General features: G+C 52.1%; 1 protein-coding gene across 3 annotated transcripts in view; it reads left to right on the top strand.

Moving 5' to 3' along the window:
• Nucleotides 1-19,160, top strand: part of Flna (filamin A) — a 26,100-nt gene extending 6,940 nt beyond the window's left edge. The window contains exons 5-48 of one of the 3 annotated variants that reach the window (XM_028888608.2): nt 30-177; nt 762-880; nt 970-1,047; nt 1,141-1,303; nt 1,387-1,587; nt 2,148-2,285; nt 2,366-2,489; nt 2,637-2,773; nt 2,874-3,067; nt 3,287-3,400; nt 3,492-3,635; nt 4,513-4,636; nt 4,720-4,880; nt 4,964-5,054; nt 5,141-5,310; nt 5,518-5,635; nt 5,774-6,036; nt 6,481-7,078; nt 7,164-7,337; nt 7,411-7,573; nt 7,654-7,814; nt 7,906-8,076; nt 8,423-8,546; nt 8,631-8,787; nt 9,387-9,576; nt 9,735-9,758; nt 11,943-12,190; nt 12,300-12,395; nt 12,554-12,656; nt 12,741-12,881; nt 13,231-13,359; nt 13,553-13,726; nt 13,825-13,986; nt 14,208-14,411; nt 14,490-14,642; nt 14,746-14,868; nt 14,957-15,223; nt 15,379-15,516; nt 15,725-15,840; nt 16,369-16,501; nt 17,129-17,305; nt 17,466-17,684; nt 17,769-17,972; nt 18,656-19,160. In XM_028888608.2, coding sequence (XP_028744441.1) covers nt 30-177; nt 762-880; nt 970-1,047; nt 1,141-1,303; nt 1,387-1,587; nt 2,148-2,285; nt 2,366-2,489; nt 2,637-2,773; nt 2,874-3,067; nt 3,287-3,400; nt 3,492-3,635; nt 4,513-4,636; nt 4,720-4,880; nt 4,964-5,054; nt 5,141-5,310; nt 5,518-5,635; nt 5,774-6,036; nt 6,481-7,078; nt 7,164-7,337; nt 7,411-7,573; nt 7,654-7,814; nt 7,906-8,076; nt 8,423-8,546; nt 8,631-8,787; nt 9,387-9,576; nt 9,735-9,758; nt 11,943-12,190; nt 12,300-12,395; nt 12,554-12,656; nt 12,741-12,881; nt 13,231-13,359; nt 13,553-13,726; nt 13,825-13,986; nt 14,208-14,411; nt 14,490-14,642; nt 14,746-14,868; nt 14,957-15,223; nt 15,379-15,516; nt 15,725-15,840; nt 16,369-16,501; nt 17,129-17,305; nt 17,466-17,684; nt 17,769-17,972; nt 18,656-18,843 — 7,224 coding nt within the window. In that variant the 3' untranslated portion in view covers nt 18,844-19,160. The remainder of the gene's footprint in view (nt 1-29; nt 178-761; nt 881-969; nt 1,048-1,140; nt 1,304-1,386; nt 1,588-2,147; nt 2,286-2,365; nt 2,490-2,636; nt 2,774-2,873; nt 3,068-3,286; nt 3,401-3,491; nt 3,636-4,512; nt 4,637-4,719; nt 4,881-4,963; nt 5,055-5,140; nt 5,311-5,517; nt 5,636-5,773; nt 6,037-6,480; nt 7,079-7,163; nt 7,338-7,410; nt 7,574-7,653; nt 7,815-7,905; nt 8,077-8,422; nt 8,547-8,630; nt 8,788-9,386; nt 9,577-9,734; nt 9,759-11,942; nt 12,191-12,299; nt 12,396-12,553; nt 12,657-12,740; nt 12,882-13,230; nt 13,360-13,552; nt 13,727-13,824; nt 13,987-14,207; nt 14,412-14,489; nt 14,643-14,745; nt 14,869-14,956; nt 15,224-15,378; nt 15,517-15,724; nt 15,841-16,368; nt 16,502-17,128; nt 17,306-17,465; nt 17,685-17,768; nt 17,973-18,655) is intronic. The other 2 variants (XM_028888609.2, XM_028888610.2) reach the window with 2 other exon arrangements.

Below are 19,160 nucleotides of genomic sequence, written 5' to 3'. Positions count from 1 at the left end.
CAATGGCTCTTGTCTTCTATCTGTGACAGGTGATCACCCCAGAGGAAATTGTGGACCCCAACGTAGATGAACATTCTGTCATGACCTACCTGTCTCAGTTTCCCAAGGCCAAGCTGAAGCCAGGGGCTCCTCTTCGGCCTAAACTGAATCCAAAGAAAGCCCGAGCCTACGGGCCAGGTAAGGGGGCCTGGGCAGTGACATTCCAGGGGGTTGAGCACCTATATCTGGCTGTGGGGACAGTATTCTCTCTCAAGTTGGGTCCTAAGAGGTTTAGGGTCATGGCAGCTGGGCAAATCACTCTTGAGGGGGATGAATGGATCAGGGTTGGTCAGAAATGGTGCCCTGACAAGGGAATGCTAATAGGTTCCTTAAGTCATACTGGCTTGTGGGAAGTTTCTTGGTTGAAGGAGGACCCAGTGTTTTACTATTCTATAATTGGAGATGAAGCAGTCAGGATCATGCAAGTGCAAGGGTTTGGGAAACCAGTGCAGCAAATCAGACTGTTCCAGAGAATGGGCCTAACCTTGTGGCAAGAGCACACACAGCTGGTTTCTGAGGCCAGGCTCAATATACTGGGCTTATATTGAACAAGCCTGCCTGATTGGATTGTGCCTAGCTTGGGGAGGGGCACTGAACCTGCAGAAGGATAGAGTCTTCAATGCTGTGTCCCTGTTACTGCTTTAGTGTCTAGGAACCAGGGTATAGAGGTGAGGGTGTGGCCCTACCAGCTAGTCCATGGCTTCCTTACCCTCTCCTGACAGGCATTGAGCCTACAGGCAATATGGTAAAGAAGAGAGCAGAATTCACTGTGGAGACCCGAAGTGCTGGCCAGGGAGAGGTGCTGGTGTATGTGGAGGACCCAGCTGGACACCAGGAAGAGGTAGGGTTATCCATTGGCAGGGCAGGATCCTGCTGTGTCTTCTTTTAGGATGGCTTCTCTTAACACTCATAGGCTCCTTCCCACTACAGGCCAAAGTGACTGCCAATAATGACAAAAACCGTACCTTCTCTGTCTGGTATGTCCCTGAAGTAACAGGAACTCATAAGGTGAGTCCTTGGCTGAGAAGGAGGCTGGTGGCTATGGGTAGTCTGCAGAGGGCCCCTTATCTCACCCTCACAGCCTGCCCCTCCTGGGAACAGGTGACTGTACTCTTTGCTGGCCAACATATTGCCAAGAGCCCCTTTGAGGTATATGTGGACAAGTCACAGGGTGATGCCAGCAAAGTGACTGCCCAGGGCCCTGGTCTGGAGCCCAGCGGCAACATCGCCAACAAGACTACCTACTTTGAGATCTTCACTGCAGGTGAGGGGAGGCAGCTGAGGCCCAGCCAGCCATAGGGGAGAGGTATGCTGGAGTCCCAGAGCTGAGTCTGTGTCTTCGGACAGGAGCTGGCACAGGTGAGGTGGAAGTCGTCATCCAGGACCCTACAGGACAGAAAGACACAGTGGAGCCTCAGCTGGAGGCCAGGGGTGACAGCACCTATCGCTGTAACTACCAGCCCACCATGGAGGGTGTCCACACAGTGCACGTCACCTTCGCTGGTGTTCCCATCCCTCGCAGCCCCTACACTGTCACTGTTGGCCAAGGTAGGCCTGGCCATGGATGCTCCTCTACTGTGCTGCTGTGGTCTGGGCCTCCCAAGGGAGGAGTAGACCATTGGGGCTGTCCCACTGAATCCCCTGTTTGGGAGCCCCAGTCTCCAAGCTTCTACTGTGTGGGCAAGCACTGTCTTTCCTTTCCCATACTAGGGCCCTTCTTGTTCCTCTTCCTCTCCTTGCCCCTCTCGTCTTTCCTTTCCATGCTTTTACCTTCGGAAGAGCACGCTCCAGCTGTCTAGAAACCTGCTGCTCTCTGCTCTGCCCACAGGTCAATGGTACTTGGATCCATCTTCCTCTTGTTGGGGAGGGCTGGGTGGAAGTATTGGGGCTGGTGTCAAATAGTTGGGAGAAAGACTGCCATGTTCCTGCTTGGGGTGCAGGTTCCAGGGTCATGGCCCATTTTAGTTCTTTCTTGCATGTGCTTTACCAGCCTGTTGGGCCAGACTCTAAGGAACTCTCCAATCCCAATGGCCTGGCCCTGTGTGTAGCAAGGGAAGGGACAATCAACCCCAGTTTTCCAGCAACTCAGCTGGCCTATTTTCCCACAGCCTGTAACCCTGCTGCCTGCCGGGCTGTTGGTCGAGGCCTCCAGCCTAAAGGTGTGCGAGTGAAGGAGACAGCCGACTTCAAGGTGTACACAAAGGGTGCTGGCAGTGGGGAGCTAAAGGTCACTGTAAAGGGCCCCAGTAAGTTTGTCTGGTGGGGTGGTGGGTGATGGACCTCAGGTCATAGTTAGACAGGCCTGAGTTATTCCTTGTCTTTGCAGAGGGCGAGGAGCGTGTAAAGCAGAAGGACCTAGGGGATGGCGTGTATGGCTTTGAATATTACCCTACAATACCTGGCACATACACTGTCACTATCACGTGGGGTGGCCAGAACATTGGCCGCAGGTGAGCTCCCTCCACTACTCACAATTTCTGAGCCCTTCCATGTCCCTGCCTGGTGAGGGACCAGTGGCATCTTTCTGCCTAGCTCACAGTTGTTGGGCACAGGGCAGTGCCTCTTGGTGCTTACCTATATGGTACTCTTGCTTGCAGTCCCTTCGAGGTGAAGGTGGGCACTGAGTGTGGCAATCAGAAGGTGCGGGCCTGGGGTCCTGGGCTGGAGGGCGGCGTTGTTGGCAAGTCAGCAGACTTCGTGGTAGAGGCCATTGGTGATGATGTGGGCACCTTGGGTAAGTTGGAGGCTTCAGAGTGGGCATCCGAAGCAGAGGGTGACAAGGGCAGCCTACCCCAAGGCTCCAGGGTACCAATAGGACTGATGGCTGTTGTCAGGTTTCTCCGTGGAAGGTCCATCACAGGCCAAGATCGAATGTGATGACAAGGGTGATGGCTCCTGTGATGTGCGCTATTGGCCCCAGGAGGCTGGCGAGTATGCTGTTCATGTGCTGTGTAACAGCGAGGACATCCGTCTCAGTCCTTTCATGGCTGACATCCGAGAGGCACCTCAGGATTTTTACCCAGACAGGGTAAAGGGCACACAACACTGACCTCAGCCTTGGCTTTCTACTTTTGCTTGCAAAGGCTTCTGGGGGTGGGCATTATCACATCTTGTCAGTGAGTCTGTGGTTAAGAGCTCAGAGCCTGGCTTGGTATTCCCAGAATCATGTCCTGCCACTCTGTGTGTTACTTACTGCCCTGCCTGACTTTGGTGGCTTTGCCTTGGTCTGAGATTAGTTTCTTACCAGGTGAAGGCACGTGGGCCTGGATTGGAAAAGACTGGTGTGGCTGTCAACAAGCCAGCAGAGTTCATAGTTGATGCCAAACATGCTGGGAAGGCCCCTCTCCGAGTTCAAGTCCAGGTGGGATGCCTACCCATGTTGGGGGCAGGATTGTTAGGCCCCTAGGCCTGGGTACTGACCAGCAGGCTGTTTGCTTTTGCTTGCCTTACAGGACAATGAGGGCTGCCCTGTGGAGGCAACAGTCAAGGACAATGGCAATGGCACTTACAGCTGTTCTTATGTGCCCAGAAAGCCAGTGAAGCACACAGCCATGGTTTCTTGGGGTGGTGTCAGCATCCCCAATAGTCCCTTCCGGGTAAGCCAGCCCATGGGCCATTAGCCCATCTCCCCAGAACCCCTTTGTTCCTATAGCAGTTTTTAACTAGATCAGGCTTGTGTACCAACACAGTTTTCCCATTTTCAGTGGACTTGACTTTTAGCAGCCATCACCACAGTCTAGTTTAGGACATTTTCATCATCTCCAAAGACATTCTTATCCTTTCATCCCCAAAGAAACTCCTATCCCTTTCTTTAGCCCTTGGCAACCACTGATCTATGGATTTGCCTTTTCTGGACCTTTCATATAGATGCAATTATATATACATTATAATTATATATATTATACACAAACACAGTGTGACCTTTTTGGTGTGTGTGTGTGTTTCCTTTTTGAGACATCTCACTGTGAAGACCAAGCAGTCCTAGAACTTGCTCTGTAGCCCAGGCTGGCCTTGAACTCACAGAGATCCGCCTGGCTCTGCCTCCCGAGTGCTGGGATTAAAGGCGTGTGCCACCATGTTTGCTCTGTGACTTTTTGTTTGGTTTCTTTCACTGAGTGTCATGAGAAAGCTTTTCCACATTGTAGCATGTTGGTGTTTCATATCTTTTTATGGCTGAATACTTTTTACATCACATTGTGTAGATGGAAAACACAATTTGGTAGATATGTGTTAGTTTTGGGCTATGTGAATAGCTCTGGTAGGAACATTTGGTTAAGTGTGTGGACCTAGATGTTTATCTCACTAGGAGTAGAATCATAGTATCATGTGACCACTTATATCTGTTTGAGGAACTTCCAGCTGTCCCAAGGCAGCAGCAATATTTGACCTGTCTACCAGCAATAGCTGAGGGAGCCTCTCAGCTCTCCTGCCACAGACTTGTCATGTTTTTTCACTTGCCCCTGTACTCTACAGGTGAATGTGGGAGCTGGTAGCCACCCAAACAAAGTCAAAGTGTATGGTCCAGGAGTGGCTAAGACAGGGCTCAAGGCACATGAACCTACCTACTTTACTGTGGATTGTACAGAGGCTGGCCAGGGTAAGTAAGGCCTAGTCTTGAATGGGAGGACAGGCTGTCTCCACAATGTTCCAGCCTCTTCTTATCCTACTTGTCGACCACAGGAGATGTCAGCATTGGTATCAAGTGTGCCCCTGGAGTGGTGGGTCCCACTGAGGCTGATATCGACTTTGATATCATCCGCAATGACAACGATACCTTCACAGTGAAATACACACCCCGTGGGGCTGGCAGCTATACCATCATGGTCCTTTTTGCTGACCAGGTAGGTGTTGCTGCTCCTAGTCCCTAGATTGCTAAGTGTTGGGGTGCTGCCGTCCTCAGCTGTTTTCCTTCCATCACTTGCAGGCCACACCCACCAGCCCCATCAGAGTCAAAGTGGAGCCTTCTCATGATGCCAGCAAGGTGAAGGCTGAAGGTCCTGGCCTTATGCGCACTGGTAAGGATGAGTATTCTGTAGAAGGTTGAGTGGAACCAAGGGTAGGGAACTTAGTAGGGTACCTCAATTTTGTTATGTCTCCTCAGGTGTTGAGCTTGGCAAACCCACCCATTTCACGGTCAATGCTAAAACTGCTGGCAAAGGCAAGCTGGATGTCCAGTTCTCAGGACTGGCTAAGGGAGATGTAGTGCGAGATGTGGACATCATTGACCACCATGATAATACCTACACAGTCAAGTACACTCCCGTGCAGCAGGTAGCTATCTCCACCTGCTGCAGCCATACCATTTCTTATATGGTGGGCTAGGTAGGCTGCTGTAAGAAGTTTCTAATTTCTCACCTGGGAAGGGGGCTGAGGAGCAAAGCTTGTGTCTTTTACACCTGCTCAAGCTGGGCAGCTATAGGCCAAAGATACTGGAGTACTGACTGATGAGTGACCCCTGCCCTTCTGTACCTATTTTAGGGCCCAGTAGGTATTAGTGTCACTTATGGAGGAGATCATATACCCAAGAGTCCATTTTCAGTGGGAGTATCTCCAAGCTTGGACCTCAGCAAGATCAAGGTGTCTGGCCTTGGTGACAGTAAGTAGTCGCTATACTTGTCATTGCCATGGAGGACCACTCAATTTTATCCATCTGAGTCTTGCCTGGGGCTGCATAAATAAATGATGGTTGATTTCTTTTTTTTTCTCTCTCTCTCTGCTATCATCATTGCAACAGAAATGGATGTTGGCAAAGATCAGGAGTTCACAGTGAAGTCAAAGGGTGCAGGTGGTCAAGGCAAAGTAGCATCCAAGATTGTGAGTCCCTCAGGTACAGCAGTGCCCTGCAAGGTGGAGCCAGGCCTAGGAGTTGACAACAGTGTGGTACGTTTTGTGCCCCGAGAAGAGGGGCCTTATGAGGTGGAGGTGACCTATGATGGTGTGCCTGTGCCTGGCAGTCCCTTTCCACTGGAAGCTGTGGCTCCCACCAAACCTAGCAAGGTAATTGGGTTTGGGAGCCTATGAGGGGAGGGCCCATCTTCCTTCCTTCCTTCCTTCCTCCCTCCCTGCCACCCTCCCTCCCTCCCTTTTCTTTTCTTTTTTCATTGGGGAGGGTTTTTCTGTGTAATAGCCATGGCTGTCCTGGATCTTGCTTTGTAGCCCAGGCTGACCTCAAACTCAGAGATCTGCCTGCATCTGCCTCCTGAGTGCTGGGATTAAAGGCGTGCGCCACCACACCTAGCTCCCATCTTCCTTTCTGAGGGCACCCTATCTTCTTCAGATTTGTCCTGACCCTTTGTCATTTTTGCCTTTATGATTGATGGGTAGATGACCTATTAGGCAGCCTATGCCTTTCATGTCTCTGGGTGGGGAGGAAAGCTATGGCAAAAGGAGGCAGATGAAAGGTTAGGCTAGTAGCTGCTTCTAACCTCTTCCTTCCCTCAGGTGAAGGCATTTGGACCAGGGCTACAGGGAGGCAATGCAGGCTCCCCTGCCCGCTTCACCATTGATACAAAGGGAGCTGGCACTGGTGGCCTGGGCCTGACAGTGGAAGGCCCCTGTGAAGCACAGCTTGAGTGCCTGGACAACGGGGATGGCACATGCTCTGTGTCTTATGTGCCCACTGAGCCTGGGGACTACAACATCAACATCCTTTTTGCTGACACCCACATTCCTGGATCCCCATTCAAGGCCCATGTGGTTCCTTGTTTTGATGCATCTAAGGTGAAATGCTCAGGCCCTGGGTTGGAGCGGGCTACTGCTGGTGAGGTAGGGCAGTTCCAAGTGGACTGCTCAAGTGCTGGCAGTGCTGAGTTGACTATTGAGATCTGCTCTGAGGCGGGACTGCCAGCTGAAGTATACATTCAGGACCATGGTGATGGCACACACACAATCACCTACATTCCTCTCTGTCCTGGGGCTTACACTGTTACAATCAAGTATGGTGGCCAGCCAGTGCCCAACTTCCCCAGCAAGCTGCAGGTGGAGCCTGCTGTGGACACCTCAGGTGTACAGTGCTATGGACCTGGGATTGAGGGTCAAGGTAAGGAGGCCTACTGTAGGGGAGTAGCAGTCACTGGGTACAAAGAGTCCTATAGCCATAGCCTCCTCACTGTGGCCTTTTCCAGGTATCTTCCGAGAAGCAACCACTGAGTTTAGTGTGGATGCCCGGGCTCTTACACAGACAGGAGGGCCACATGTCAAGGCCCGTGTGGCCAACCCCTCAGGCAACCTAACAGAAACCTATGTGCAGGACTGTGGTGATGGCACATACAAAGTGGAATACACTCCCTATGAGGAAGGTATGAATATGCTGGGCAGTACCTTAGGCAGGGCAGGGAGTAAGTGGACTTACTGATCTGCCCTGCCTTCCAGGAGTACACTCTGTGGATGTGACTTATGATGGCAGCCCTGTGCCCAGCAGCCCCTTCAAGGTGCCTGTAACAGAGGGCTGTGACCCCTCCCGGGTACGTGTTCATGGGCCAGGCATCCAAAGTGGTACTACTAACAAACCCAACAAGTTCACAGTGGAAACTAGGTGAGTGAGCCACTGAAGAGGCAAGGGCAGCCAATGGGCTTGGGAACCCCAGGTAATGACAGTCTGTCTGTTTGGAATAGGGGAGCTGGCACAGGTGGCTTGGGCTTGGCTGTTGAGGGCCCCTCCGAGGCCAAGATGTCTTGCATGGATAATAAAGATGGCAGCTGCTCGGTAGAATACATACCATATGAAGCTGGCACGTATAGCCTTAACGTCACGTATGGTGGCCACCAAGTGCCAGGTGAGGAGATGATGATGAGTATGGAACTAGGACTGTCTGCTAATATCCACAGTCGCTTACATAGCTACCATCCTTTCACATTAAACTCCAGGTAGTCCCTTCAAGGTCCCTGTGCATGATGTGACAGATGCATCTAAAGTCAAGTGTTCTGGGCCTGGCCTAAGCCCAGGCATGGTCCGTGCCAACCTTCCTCAGTCCTTTAAGGTGGACACAAGCAAGGCTGGAGTTGCCCCACTGCAAGTCAAAGTGCAGGGGCCTAAAGGTGAGAGTTCACATATCTGGGAGTAGGGAGTTATGAAGGTATCATCTTTTTAGATCCAGCATGTGGAGGCTAGGGCAGATGGTGGAGGGCTTCAGGCAACCATAGAACCAGGCAGAACTCTAGAGAAGTTATAATGGACAGGACTTGGCCACTGAATAGATGTGGCAAGAGAGAGGGCCTAAGGAGGCACTTAGATATATGTTTTATACTACAAGGTCTTAGAGTCATTCCTGGAATTGGGAAGTTAAGGACAGACTTTGGGCCCAGTCCTAGTCCTCCAGTGAGATGGGGTTGGGACTGAGTACAAGGAGCCAACCTAAAGATCTGTCCTTGGGACTGGGGCTAGGTCTGGTGGAGCCAGTGGATGTAGTGGACAATGCTGATGGTACTCAGACTGTCAACTATGTGCCCAGCCGAGAAGGGTCCTATAGCATTTCTGTGCTATATGGGGAAGAAGAGGTGCCACGGAGGTAAGAAGCAGGGTTCACTGTGCATGCTGGAGGCAGTTTGGTACTGAAATTTTTCTGATGATTCATAACACCCTGATCCCACAGCCCCTTCAAGGTCAAGGTGCTGCCCACACATGATGCCAGTAAGGTGAAGGCCAGTGGACCTGGACTCAACACCACTGGTGTGCCTGCCAGCCTGCCTGTGGAGTTCACCATTGATGCCAAGGATGCTGGGGAGGGTCTATTGGCTGTCCAGATTACGGTGAGCTTTCTAGCTTGCTGGGCTGTACTTCAACTCCAGGCATAGGGAGGAGAGGCAAGGAACAAGACCTGGGCAGGTGCAGTATAGGGCTGCAGGTGGGTAGGCAGCCCAGTCTAGATAACTAGTCTGCCTGGAGCTGTACTGTAAGGGAAGGGTCTCTGCTTCTGGTCTGCTAATATAACTACATTAGGATGTGTAGCAGTTTTGTCCAAGTTGAAAGGGACAAGTTTCCTCAAATACACATTCATTGCTATTGAGCATGGTGCTAAAAGCCTACAATGCTTCAGCTTCCTTACATGTAATATTCTCACAGGACAGGTATAATGTTACAACATTGAGATCTTTCATGTAAACTCCTAGTGCCCATAGGACAGGCCCAAGACTGAGGCTGAGCACCAATCTGTGCTCTTGTCATGTCAGGGAATGCTGGATGTTTGGGGGCTTCTATTCTCGACTTTGCCACAGACAAGTAGCCACTGGGGCCATGGGGGTAGAGGAGTCCAGAAACTATCACTGTTATAGCTGTATTTGGTGTTTCTATGAAAGGCCTGGATAGTCCAGGCCTTGCTAGGACTCCTCCCCTGTGCTTTGCTACGCAGGACCCTGAAGGCAAGCCCAAGAAAACACACATCCAAGACAACCATGATGGCACATACACAGTGGCTTATGTGCCAGATGTGACAGGCCGGTACACAATCCTTATCAAGTATGGTGGTGATGAGATCCCCTTCTCCCCATACCGTGTCCGGGCTGTGCCCACTGGGGATGCCAGCAAGTGCACAGTCACAGGTGAGCCAGCCCACCATTAGCCACCATGGCACTCGGCACGGGGCTTGGGTGTGCCTGTGTGCAAGGGCTCGCTGCTTGGGGCGGCGTGTGGGATTGGGGGCCACCCCCTTGAGTGACTCACCTGACCTTTCTCCTTGCTCTCTGCCCTCTCACCTCAGTGTCAATCGGAGGTCACGGGCTAGGTAAGCTGCTTGCTGGGGCCACTCCCAATGCCCCTGCTGCCCAGAGAGGCAGTTTCCTTTCCTCTCCATTGCTAATTCATTCCCAGGACAGTTCCAGCTGCAGCTCTAGGCAAGGACAGAATGGGGGAGGCTGTGTAGATAAGGCCATGGGCTGGAGGGTCAGGGCCCAGGGAGGTTTCTAGAGCTAAGCATGAGTGCTCTGGTTCTCCCCTCTCTGGGCCTCCATTTCCCCATCTGAGAACTTGGGTTGCAGCTGAGAGCTTTGGGGTGAAGTATATCCTAGGAGGCACCCTACTGGGGACTTTGGGGTCTGGGGATCTTGGCACCCCTGGGGATGGGCAGCAGGTGCTTCCTTCTCACAAGGGCTCCTGTGTGGGCTCAGGGTACAAGGTGGTTTCCTCCACCCAGTGGGAGTCTCTAGCCCTCGTCAGATCCACAGACTTCTATCCCTGCCTCCCAGGGGCATCTGTGTCCTGGGCTGAGGGAGGTGCATGAGTGGGTGGGGCTGGCTGGTGGTGCAGTAGTGCCAGTGTCAACTGCTTGGGTGGCCAGCATGGCGGGGTCTGGCCCAGCCTCAGAGCCCCAAAGTGCATTCTGCATCACATCTCCTTCTTTCCTTCTCTCCTCCTATTCCCTCAGCAGTGACGTTAATTAGACAGTTCCTACCAGACAGGTTTGTCTGCCCCAAAACAGAAACACCACAGGGATACTGATATAAGGCTACAATTATTTACATGCCTCTGAATGCTATAAGCCTGACACTTGGGTAGGTGGCCAAGGACAGGATTATAAGATAGCTAGGTTTTTGTGGCAGAGGCTAGATTGCTTTGTAGAATAGTCCATGGGATTGGAGATCATACATATGTGCACATAGGCTAGAGACTTGGAGTGGCCTCAATTTTTCTGACCATTATGTGTGGAATGGATTAAGTTCCAGTAAGGGAACTTAATCACCTTTGGGCAAGCCAGAAGGTTGGCTTGGGCCAGGTCAGTGGCTGTTGGGACATTAACCAGTAGCTTGATTAACAGGTGTACTTTGAGGATGCTATGGTTAAGACCTGCTGATCACCTTGAGCCTGGGTACGGAAATGAGTAATCAAGTAGCTGTCAGGAGAGGGCCCAAATCATTAGCTAAATAATAGAGGGCAGGCATGCAGGAAACTTATAGATTAGCATGAGCAGCAGGTAGCCAGGGATATAGCTAAACATGCTATCTGAGTCTCATGTTGCGAATGTGAGACCAAGGTCAATAGAGGGGTTTGATGTAGGCTGGTAAGGGGGGGACTTAAATTTGGTCCCCAAGTAGGTCTGGTGCACCTAGCTGCTTTCCTTGTTGGGAGGCTGGGCTGCAGGGGTGCTCTTGCTGCCAGGCCTTACAACCCACAGCTCTCAAGCCTCCACAGCTGAGCCCCAGATCATAATGTCACTGTCCTTTCCCTTTCCTTGGGCACTATGGGGCCCTAGAGGCTGCTTAGATGCTTTATCCTTGCAACCCTGCAGTGGTGGCTTGGGCCTTCTATCCCCTGTTCCTTGGGTGCCGCCACTGCTTTGCCAAGCCTGCTGTGATGCATTGCACGGGTGCTAATCCTGCTGCCTCCCTGCTACTTGCTCTTGTCTGTGCTGGGCTGCTTCTCACTGCAAGCCTCTGGTTGAGCAAGCGTTCTCAGTTGTCAGGAAACTCCAGTTTCACCCTCAGGCCTGGGGGTGGGTAGGGAGGAAAGTGTCACACTCCCCACACTGCAGCAGGACTCTGCCTCACTGCATCCACACATAGCACTGGAGCCCGGGGCCAGGCCACGGGGTACAAGTAGCCATGGGCCTAGTCAGAGTGCTGGTATTTATCAGCATAGACCATGGTACCACCTGAGGCTGAGTTGGCAGAGGAGGTGGCAATAAATGCTTGTGCTGGGATGGGATGGTCCCTTATTTTTCCTCCCAGGTATCTCAGTACCACCTGTTGGGCCTCTTTCATAAAGAGGCTTGAGGTGGTCAGGAGAATCCTTCCTGCCTTCTGAGAAACCACTCACCATCCTAGCTTGGGGTATGGGTTGGATTAGGGGTTGGGGCTGGCTGTGCTTGGTCATAGCATTAAGAGACCTGGATGGATGTCAGGCTGATAGGACTATCCCAAATGCCTGGCTCACCTGCTGGCTCCCCCTCTGGGGATCCACTCTGCCCTCCCAGGTGCTGGCATTGGCCCCACCATCCAGATTGGGGAGGAGACAGTGATTACTGTGGACACGAAAGCAGCAGGCAAAGGCAAGGTGACTTGCACAGTGTGCACACCTGATGGCTCAGAGGTAGATGTGGACGTGGTGGAGAATGAGGATGGCACCTTTGACATCTTCTACACAGCCCCCCAGCCGGGCAAATACGTCATCTGTGTGCGCTTCGGTGGCGAGCATGTGCCCAACAGCCCCTTCCAAGTTACAGTGAGAAGGGGCCAAGGACGGGTGGGCAGGGAAATCTGGGAAAGTCCTAGTCTGTCCTTCTAGGTCCCTCTGTGACGACAGTCTTTAGCTCTCTCACTTTGCCTTGCAGGCTTTGGCTGGGGACCAACCCACAGTGCAGACCCCACTACGGCCTCAGCAGCTGGCTCCACAGTATAACTATCCTCAGGGTAGCCAACAAACCTGGGTAAGGCCTGGCCTGGTTTATTATTCAATTTGCCTGACCCATAGGGACACTTGGAGCTGGCCATCTGGGTGTCTCATGTGGCCCTGTTCTACCATATGTGCATAGAAACCTCAGATCTTCTTGTAGCCCCTCATCTGATTCTTCTGTCTCCACTGCAGGTTCCAGACAGGCCCATGGTGGGGGTTAATGGGCTGGATGTGACCAGCCTGAGGCCCTTTGATCTTGTCATCCCCTTTACCATCAAGAAGGGAGAGATCACTGGTGAGTAAGGGCTGGGAACTTGGAAAACAATGATGCCAGGGTGTGCCAATTGCCTGTCCTGACCTTAAAACCACTGCCCTATAGGGGAAGTTCGAATGCCGTCAGGCAAGGTGGCCCAGCCTTCCATCACTGACAATAAGGATGGCACTGTTACTGTGCGCTACTCACCCAGTGAAGCTGGCCTGCATGAAATGGATATCCGCTATGATAATATGCACATCCCAGGTGGGCTCACTGCCTCTTGTCCACCCCATCCCAGGCCCCTATTACTACCATCTCAGAAAGAACAGGCTGGAGTGGTGTTATAGATCAGTTGGTAGAATGCTTGCTTAGCATGCATGAGGCTCTGACTAAACTAGATATCATGGCACATGCCTGAGAATCCTAGTACTAGGGGTAGAGGCAGGAGGATCAGGAGTTCAAGGTCATCCTCAGCTTAATAGTGAGTTTAAAGCCATGAGTTTAAAGCCAGATACATGAGACCCTGTTTCAAAAAACAACAACAACAACAAAAAAAAAAAGACTAGTGCATGAATGAGGCTGGTATTCCATGTAGCTTCTATTCCTGCCTCAGGAAGCCCTCTGCAATTCTATGTGGATTATGTTAACTGTGGCCATGTTACTGCCTATGGCCCTGGCCTTACCCACGGAGTGGTCAACAAACCCGCCACCTTCACTGTCAACACCAAGGATGCAGGCGAGGGTAAGGAGAAGCTCTAGACTTAACCTGCTCAAATTGTCCTCCCTTGGCTGAGGGCTGGGTGTAAGAGATGATCCTGAATGGAGTTCTCTACCTTGTCCTCATGCCTCTGCTGAGCTATCAAGTCAGCTCATCCACAAAGGCCCGGAAACGCATTCCTGGGCACAATTCCCACTTTACCTGTGATGCTTTTCAGGGGGCTTGTCTCTGGCCATCGAGGGTCCATCTAAAGCAGAAATCAGCTGCACTGACAACCAGGATGGAACATGCAGTGTTTCTTACCTGCCTGTGCTGCCTGGTGACTACAGCATCCTAGTCAAGTACAATGACCAGCACATCCCAGGCAGCCCTTTCACCGCCAGAGTCACAGGTGGGGAGCATCAGGAATAATGACAGGAACAGGTGGCAGGGTGGGCACAGTGTCTTGGGGCTGGTTCCATAGTGACTGATGGCTTGCATTCTTACCAGGTGACGATTCCATACGTATGTCCCACCTAAAGGTGGGTTCTGCTGCTGATATCCCCATCAATATCTCAGAAACAGACCTCAGTCTACTCACAGCCACTGTGGTGCCACCCTCAGGGCGAGAGGAGCCCTGTCTGCTGAAGCGGTTGCGCAATGGCCATGTGGGTAAGAGGTTAAGAGGGGGCAAGCATTTTTGGGAAGGAGGGAGAACCAGGTGTGGTAATTAACTATAATCCCAATACTTGGGAGGTGGAGGCAGGAGAATCAGGGGAACCAATCGTTGGCTACATAGTGAGTTAAAGCCATCCTGGCCTGTTGGGGGAAAAAAGAGGGAAGGAGGTAGGCTGTGGGCCTACACCCTGTTGATGGCCCTACCCTGTGCCCAGGGATTTCCTTCGTGCCCAAGGAGACAGGGGAGCACCTGGTGCATGTGAAGAAGAATGGCCAGCATGTGGCAAGCAGTCCCATCCCAGTAGTCATCAGCCAGTCGGAGATTGGTGATGCCAGCCGTGTACGGGTGTCTGGTCAAGGCCTCCATGAAGGTCATACCTTTGAGCCTGCAGAGTTTATTATTGACACCAGAGATGCAGGTAGGCAGTGGTGCTTGCCAGATGGGGCAATACAGCTTCACTTGGCATTTTGGCTTATAGCTGTTATCTATCTCCCAGGCTATGGTGGGCTCAGTCTGTCCATTGAGGGCCCTAGCAAGGTAGACATCAACACAGAGGACCTGGAGGATGGTACATGCAGGGTCACTTACTGTCCCACAGAGCCTGGAAATTACATCATAAACATCAAGTTTGCTGACCAGCATGTGCCTGGTGAGTGTGGCAGCCACACCTCTGTAGTTTGACAGCCTTCCTATACACCCCAGTTCCCCCCTGTAATCTGTGCAGGGTATGGACTGTACTTTTTTCCCTACAGGCAGTCCCTTCTCTGTGAAGGTGACGGGTGAGGGCCGGGTGAAAGAAAGTATTACACGCAGGCGACGTGCCCCTTCTGTAGCCAATGTTGGCAGTCATTGTGACCTCAGCCTGAAGATTCCTGGTAGGGGAAAGATCATGAGGGTTCCTAGGGTAACCCTAAGCACAAGTAGAGACAGGGCCCTGCTCAGCAATCTATCTTCTACTTGTAGAAATTAGCATCCAAGATATGACAGCCCAGGTGACCAGTCCATCAGGCAAGACCCACGAGGCAGAGATTGTAGAAGGAGAGAACCATACTTACTGTATCCGATTTGTGCCTGCTGAGATGGGAATGCATACAGTCAGCGTCAAGTACAAGGGCCAGCATGTGCCTGGGAGCCCCTTCCAGTTCACTGTGGGACCTCTGGGGGAAGGGGGCGCCCACAAGGTCCGTGCTGGAGGCCCTGGCCTTGAGAGGGCTGAAGCTGGAGTGCCAGGTAGGTGTGCTTGTCTAATTCTTGCTATCCTAGGTGGGCCTAGATGGGTGTTTGGAGGAAGTAGCTAGCAATCATGTTGATCTTGGCTTTGCTTGGAGTTGGCTGAGGGTGGGAACCAATTGTCTGCTCCATGAGCACACACTGCTTTCCCACAGCGGAGTTCAGCATTTGGACCAGGGAAGCTGGCGCTGGAGGCCTGGCCATTGCTGTTGAGGGCCCGAGCAAGGCTGAGATCTCCTTCGAGGACCGCAAGGATGGCTCCTGTGGTGTGGCCTATGTAGTTCAGGAGCCAGGTACTGGGAACAGAATTGGGGACAGGGGGAGGTAGGACCTGAGTGTGGGTGTATTGACCCCAGGTATTACACTTGGCTCTTATTCTCCATCTTGAGGTTCCAGGGACACCCAAGCTGGCTGTGGAAGGCAATAGGCCTTTCCTAGGCTAGACCTTGGAGATATATATGTGGCATCCCCAATATAGCCTTATGTTCTCTTCCTGTCCAGGTGACTATGAGGTCTCAGTCAAGTTCAACGAGGAGCACATACCTGATAGCCCCTTCGTGGTGCCTGTGGCTTCTCCGTCTGGTGACGCCCGCCGCCTTACTGTTTCTAGTCTTCAGGTGAGGCACTGAGAGAAACTGCCCACCTGGGGCTCCTGGGCCCGGCCAGACCACAGTCACTTTGGCAAGCAGGCCTTAGCTCTGAGCTGATTGGCCTACCCAGAAACAATTCTGGGTGCTAGGCTTTTGCTCTGGCCGGGTACAGCCCACACTTGGGGTTGGCAGGAAGTGCCCTGCCCACTGCGTGGCGTTTTTCTCGTGTCTCAGGTCTAAAGGCTTTGAACAGAAGCCTGTGCCCATTGAGCACTAGGGCTAAGGTTTAAAGAGGGACAGCCTGCTGGAGCTGAGTGCTACCCACAGGGTGGGGCCACCTTCCCTTTCTGCTGCCTGGGTGTGTGATTGCAGAGCACACGTCTAGGGGATAGGAGATTGGGGGTGTGCTTGTGGCTTGCTGCCTTTATAAATCAATGGCTCTCCCTCTTTAAACCATATTGGACACCAGATGGGTAAGTGACCTTGTGGGTCTCCTGCTCTTCCATTTGCCCTGGCTCTAGCCATCCTGTCTAACCACATCTGCTGTGCTTCCAGGAGTCAGGGTTAAAGGTCAACCAGCCAGCCTCTTTTGCAGTCAGCCTGAATGGAGCCAAGGGGGCAATTGATGCCAAGGTGCACAGCCCCTCGGGAGCTCTGGAGGAGTGCTATGTCACAGAGATTGACCAAGGTAAGGCTCTATCCCTGTCTAGCCATCCAGCCATCTGCTCTAACGGACGAGAACCAGGATGAGTGTACACAAGGAAAGTAATTGGGCTCCTCAGCTTTCCAGATTGATAAGCACCCAGGAAGATATGGCTTTTCAGCATGGCCACTAGGAAGAAAACCTTAGCAATGCCATACATGAGAGAGACAAAGACAGACACAGAGAGCAAGAGAGACAGTCTATCCCTGTGACCAGAGGAGTAGCAGTTCTATTGAAGCACACTAGTTTTCCCCTTCCCCCATGACCTGAAGCAGATTCCTTGCTAAGCATGCTAATCTGTAGACAGCATTGTTTTAACAGTACACTGTCTAAGGAGGCAGCAATGTGGGCATTTTGCTTGCCAGTCCAAAGGACTCACCAGTAGACGTCTTAGGTATCTATAGCCTTAGTCCTCGGGATGTATATGTTGTTGGGGTGGGTACCTAGCACAGTTCTGGAAGCAGAGGGGTCTCCATGGAGCAATTGGGTTCCTGCTGGTGGCAAGAGAAATAAAAGAGATGGTTAGTACTAAGGCTATTCCTTTCAGATACCATTTGTTTGTTACATACTGAAAAGTAACCCAGGCTTATAACATGTCCTTTTACATCTCAGATAAGTATGCTGTGCGTTTCATCCCACGAGAGAATGGCATCTACTTGATTGATGTCAAGTTCAATGGTACTCACATCCCTGGAAGTCCCTTCAAGATTCGCGTTGGGGAGCCTGGGCATGGAGGGGACCCAGGCTTGGTGTCCGCCTATGGAGCAGGCCTGGAGGGTGGTGTCACAGGTAGGTTCATGGGTACAGCTCTGAACGTGGATGCAATTGTTGGAGCCTTGCATCCAAGCTCTTAGCAATAGGAGGCATGTGGAAGTATCAAGGTTGTTCTGGGTGGCTGAAAACAGGGAAGCCAGTAAGGTAGACTCTACCTGACCTTCCATGCTCCCAGGGAGCCCAGCTGAGTTTATCGTGAACACAAGCAATGCGGGAGCTGGTGCCCTTTCGGTTACCATTGACGGCCCCTCCAAGGTGAAGATGGATTGCCAGGAGTGCCCCGAGGGCTACCGTGTCACCTATACCCCCATGGCACCTGGCAGCTACCTCATCTCTATCAAGTATGGTGGGCCCTATCACATTGGGGGAAGCCCCTTCAAAGCCAAGGTCACAGGTGAGCCTCAGGCTAAGCTGTTGTTGCCCACTCAATGCCTTGATACTCCAGCCACTTCTCAGCCTTATCCATTCTGTCCTGCAGGTCCCCGTCTTGTCAGCAACCACAGCCTCCATGAGACGACATCTGTGTTTGTGGACTCCTTGACAAAAGTCACCACTGTTCCCCAGCTCGCAACCTCAGGCCCAAGTCCTGCTGATGCCAGCAAAGTAGTAGCCAAAGGCCTGGGGCTGAGCAAGGCTTATGTAGGCCAGAAGAGCAGCTTCACAGTAGACTGCAGCAAAGCAGGTAAATAGCCCTGTTTCTAGCTTGTTTGGAAGTACAAAGTGAGAAATAACAGGACAGTCAGCATGTAGGAAGTACAGGAACTGCCTTTAGGGGTATGGTTGTTGCTTTTGGGGCTACCTTCTATTTGGGCTTCTTGGAGAGGTGGCTCAGCAGTTAAGAACACTGGGTGTTCTTCCAGAGGACCCAGGTTCAAGTCCCAGTACCCATATGGCAGTTCACAACTGTCTGTAATTCCAGTTCCAGGGGATCCAACATCCTCACACAGACATAAATGCAGGCAAAACACCAATGCACATAAAATAAAATAAATAAATTGCTGGGTGGTGGTGGTGGGAGGCAGCCCTCGGGAGGCAGAGGCAGGCAGATCTCTCTGAGTTTGAGGCCAGCCTGATCTACAAAGCGAGATCCAGGACAGCCAAGGCTGTTACACAATGAAACCCCATCTTGAAACCCCCCCAAAATATATATGTGTATGTGTATGCATGTATATATATAGAGAGTGTGTGTGTGTGTGTGTGTGTGTGTGTACCTGGAATTTATCATCTGGTAGCCTAGGTGAGGTATGAGAAGCTTGTGGCCTGTTCTAAACAAGGGACAGGATGTGGAATAGGAAGAGGGCTCAGAGCAATTAGTAGCTGAAAGAAGGGGTTAAGGCTGGTCATTGAGGCCTATTCCTACCTCAGGTAACAACATGCTGCTGGTGGGGGTGCACGGCCCAAGGACACCCTGTGAAGAGATCCTGGTGAAACACATGGGCAGCCGCATCTACAGTGTCTCCTACCTGCTCAAAGACAAAGGGGAGTACACACTGGTGGTCAAGTGGGGTGATGAGCATATCCCAGGCAGCCCGTACCGCATTATGGTACCCTGAGCCTGGTGCCTATGCCAGCCAGAAGCTCCCATGGCAAAGAGCATCCTTATACCTGTCCCACCCTCGAAGCCCCATTTTCCTTTCCTGAGCCCTGAGACCTCCCTCTCCTAGATCACTCTGGCCACTCTGTCACTGCAGTCGCCCCTGCCCTGCGCTGTGCTCACCTGCCTCTCTGGGCTTTCACTTGGGCAGAGGGAGCCATTGGTGGCAGCGCCTGTCTCCTTTGGTTCTGGGAGGGTGGGAGTCCTATGTACAACCACCTGCTAGTTGTCTTTCCCAGCCAGGAGGAATAAAATTTTGCTTCCATTGTCCTGTGA

This window comes from Peromyscus leucopus, chromosome X (assembly GCF_004664715.2).
Source record: "Peromyscus leucopus breed LL Stock chromosome X, UCI_PerLeu_2.1, whole genome shotgun sequence".
Classification (NCBI taxonomy): domain Eukaryota; kingdom Metazoa; phylum Chordata; class Mammalia; order Rodentia; family Cricetidae; genus Peromyscus; species Peromyscus leucopus.
The sequence above is the reverse complement of the archived record's forward strand: the minus strand, read 5'-3'. Positions and strand labels throughout refer to the sequence as shown.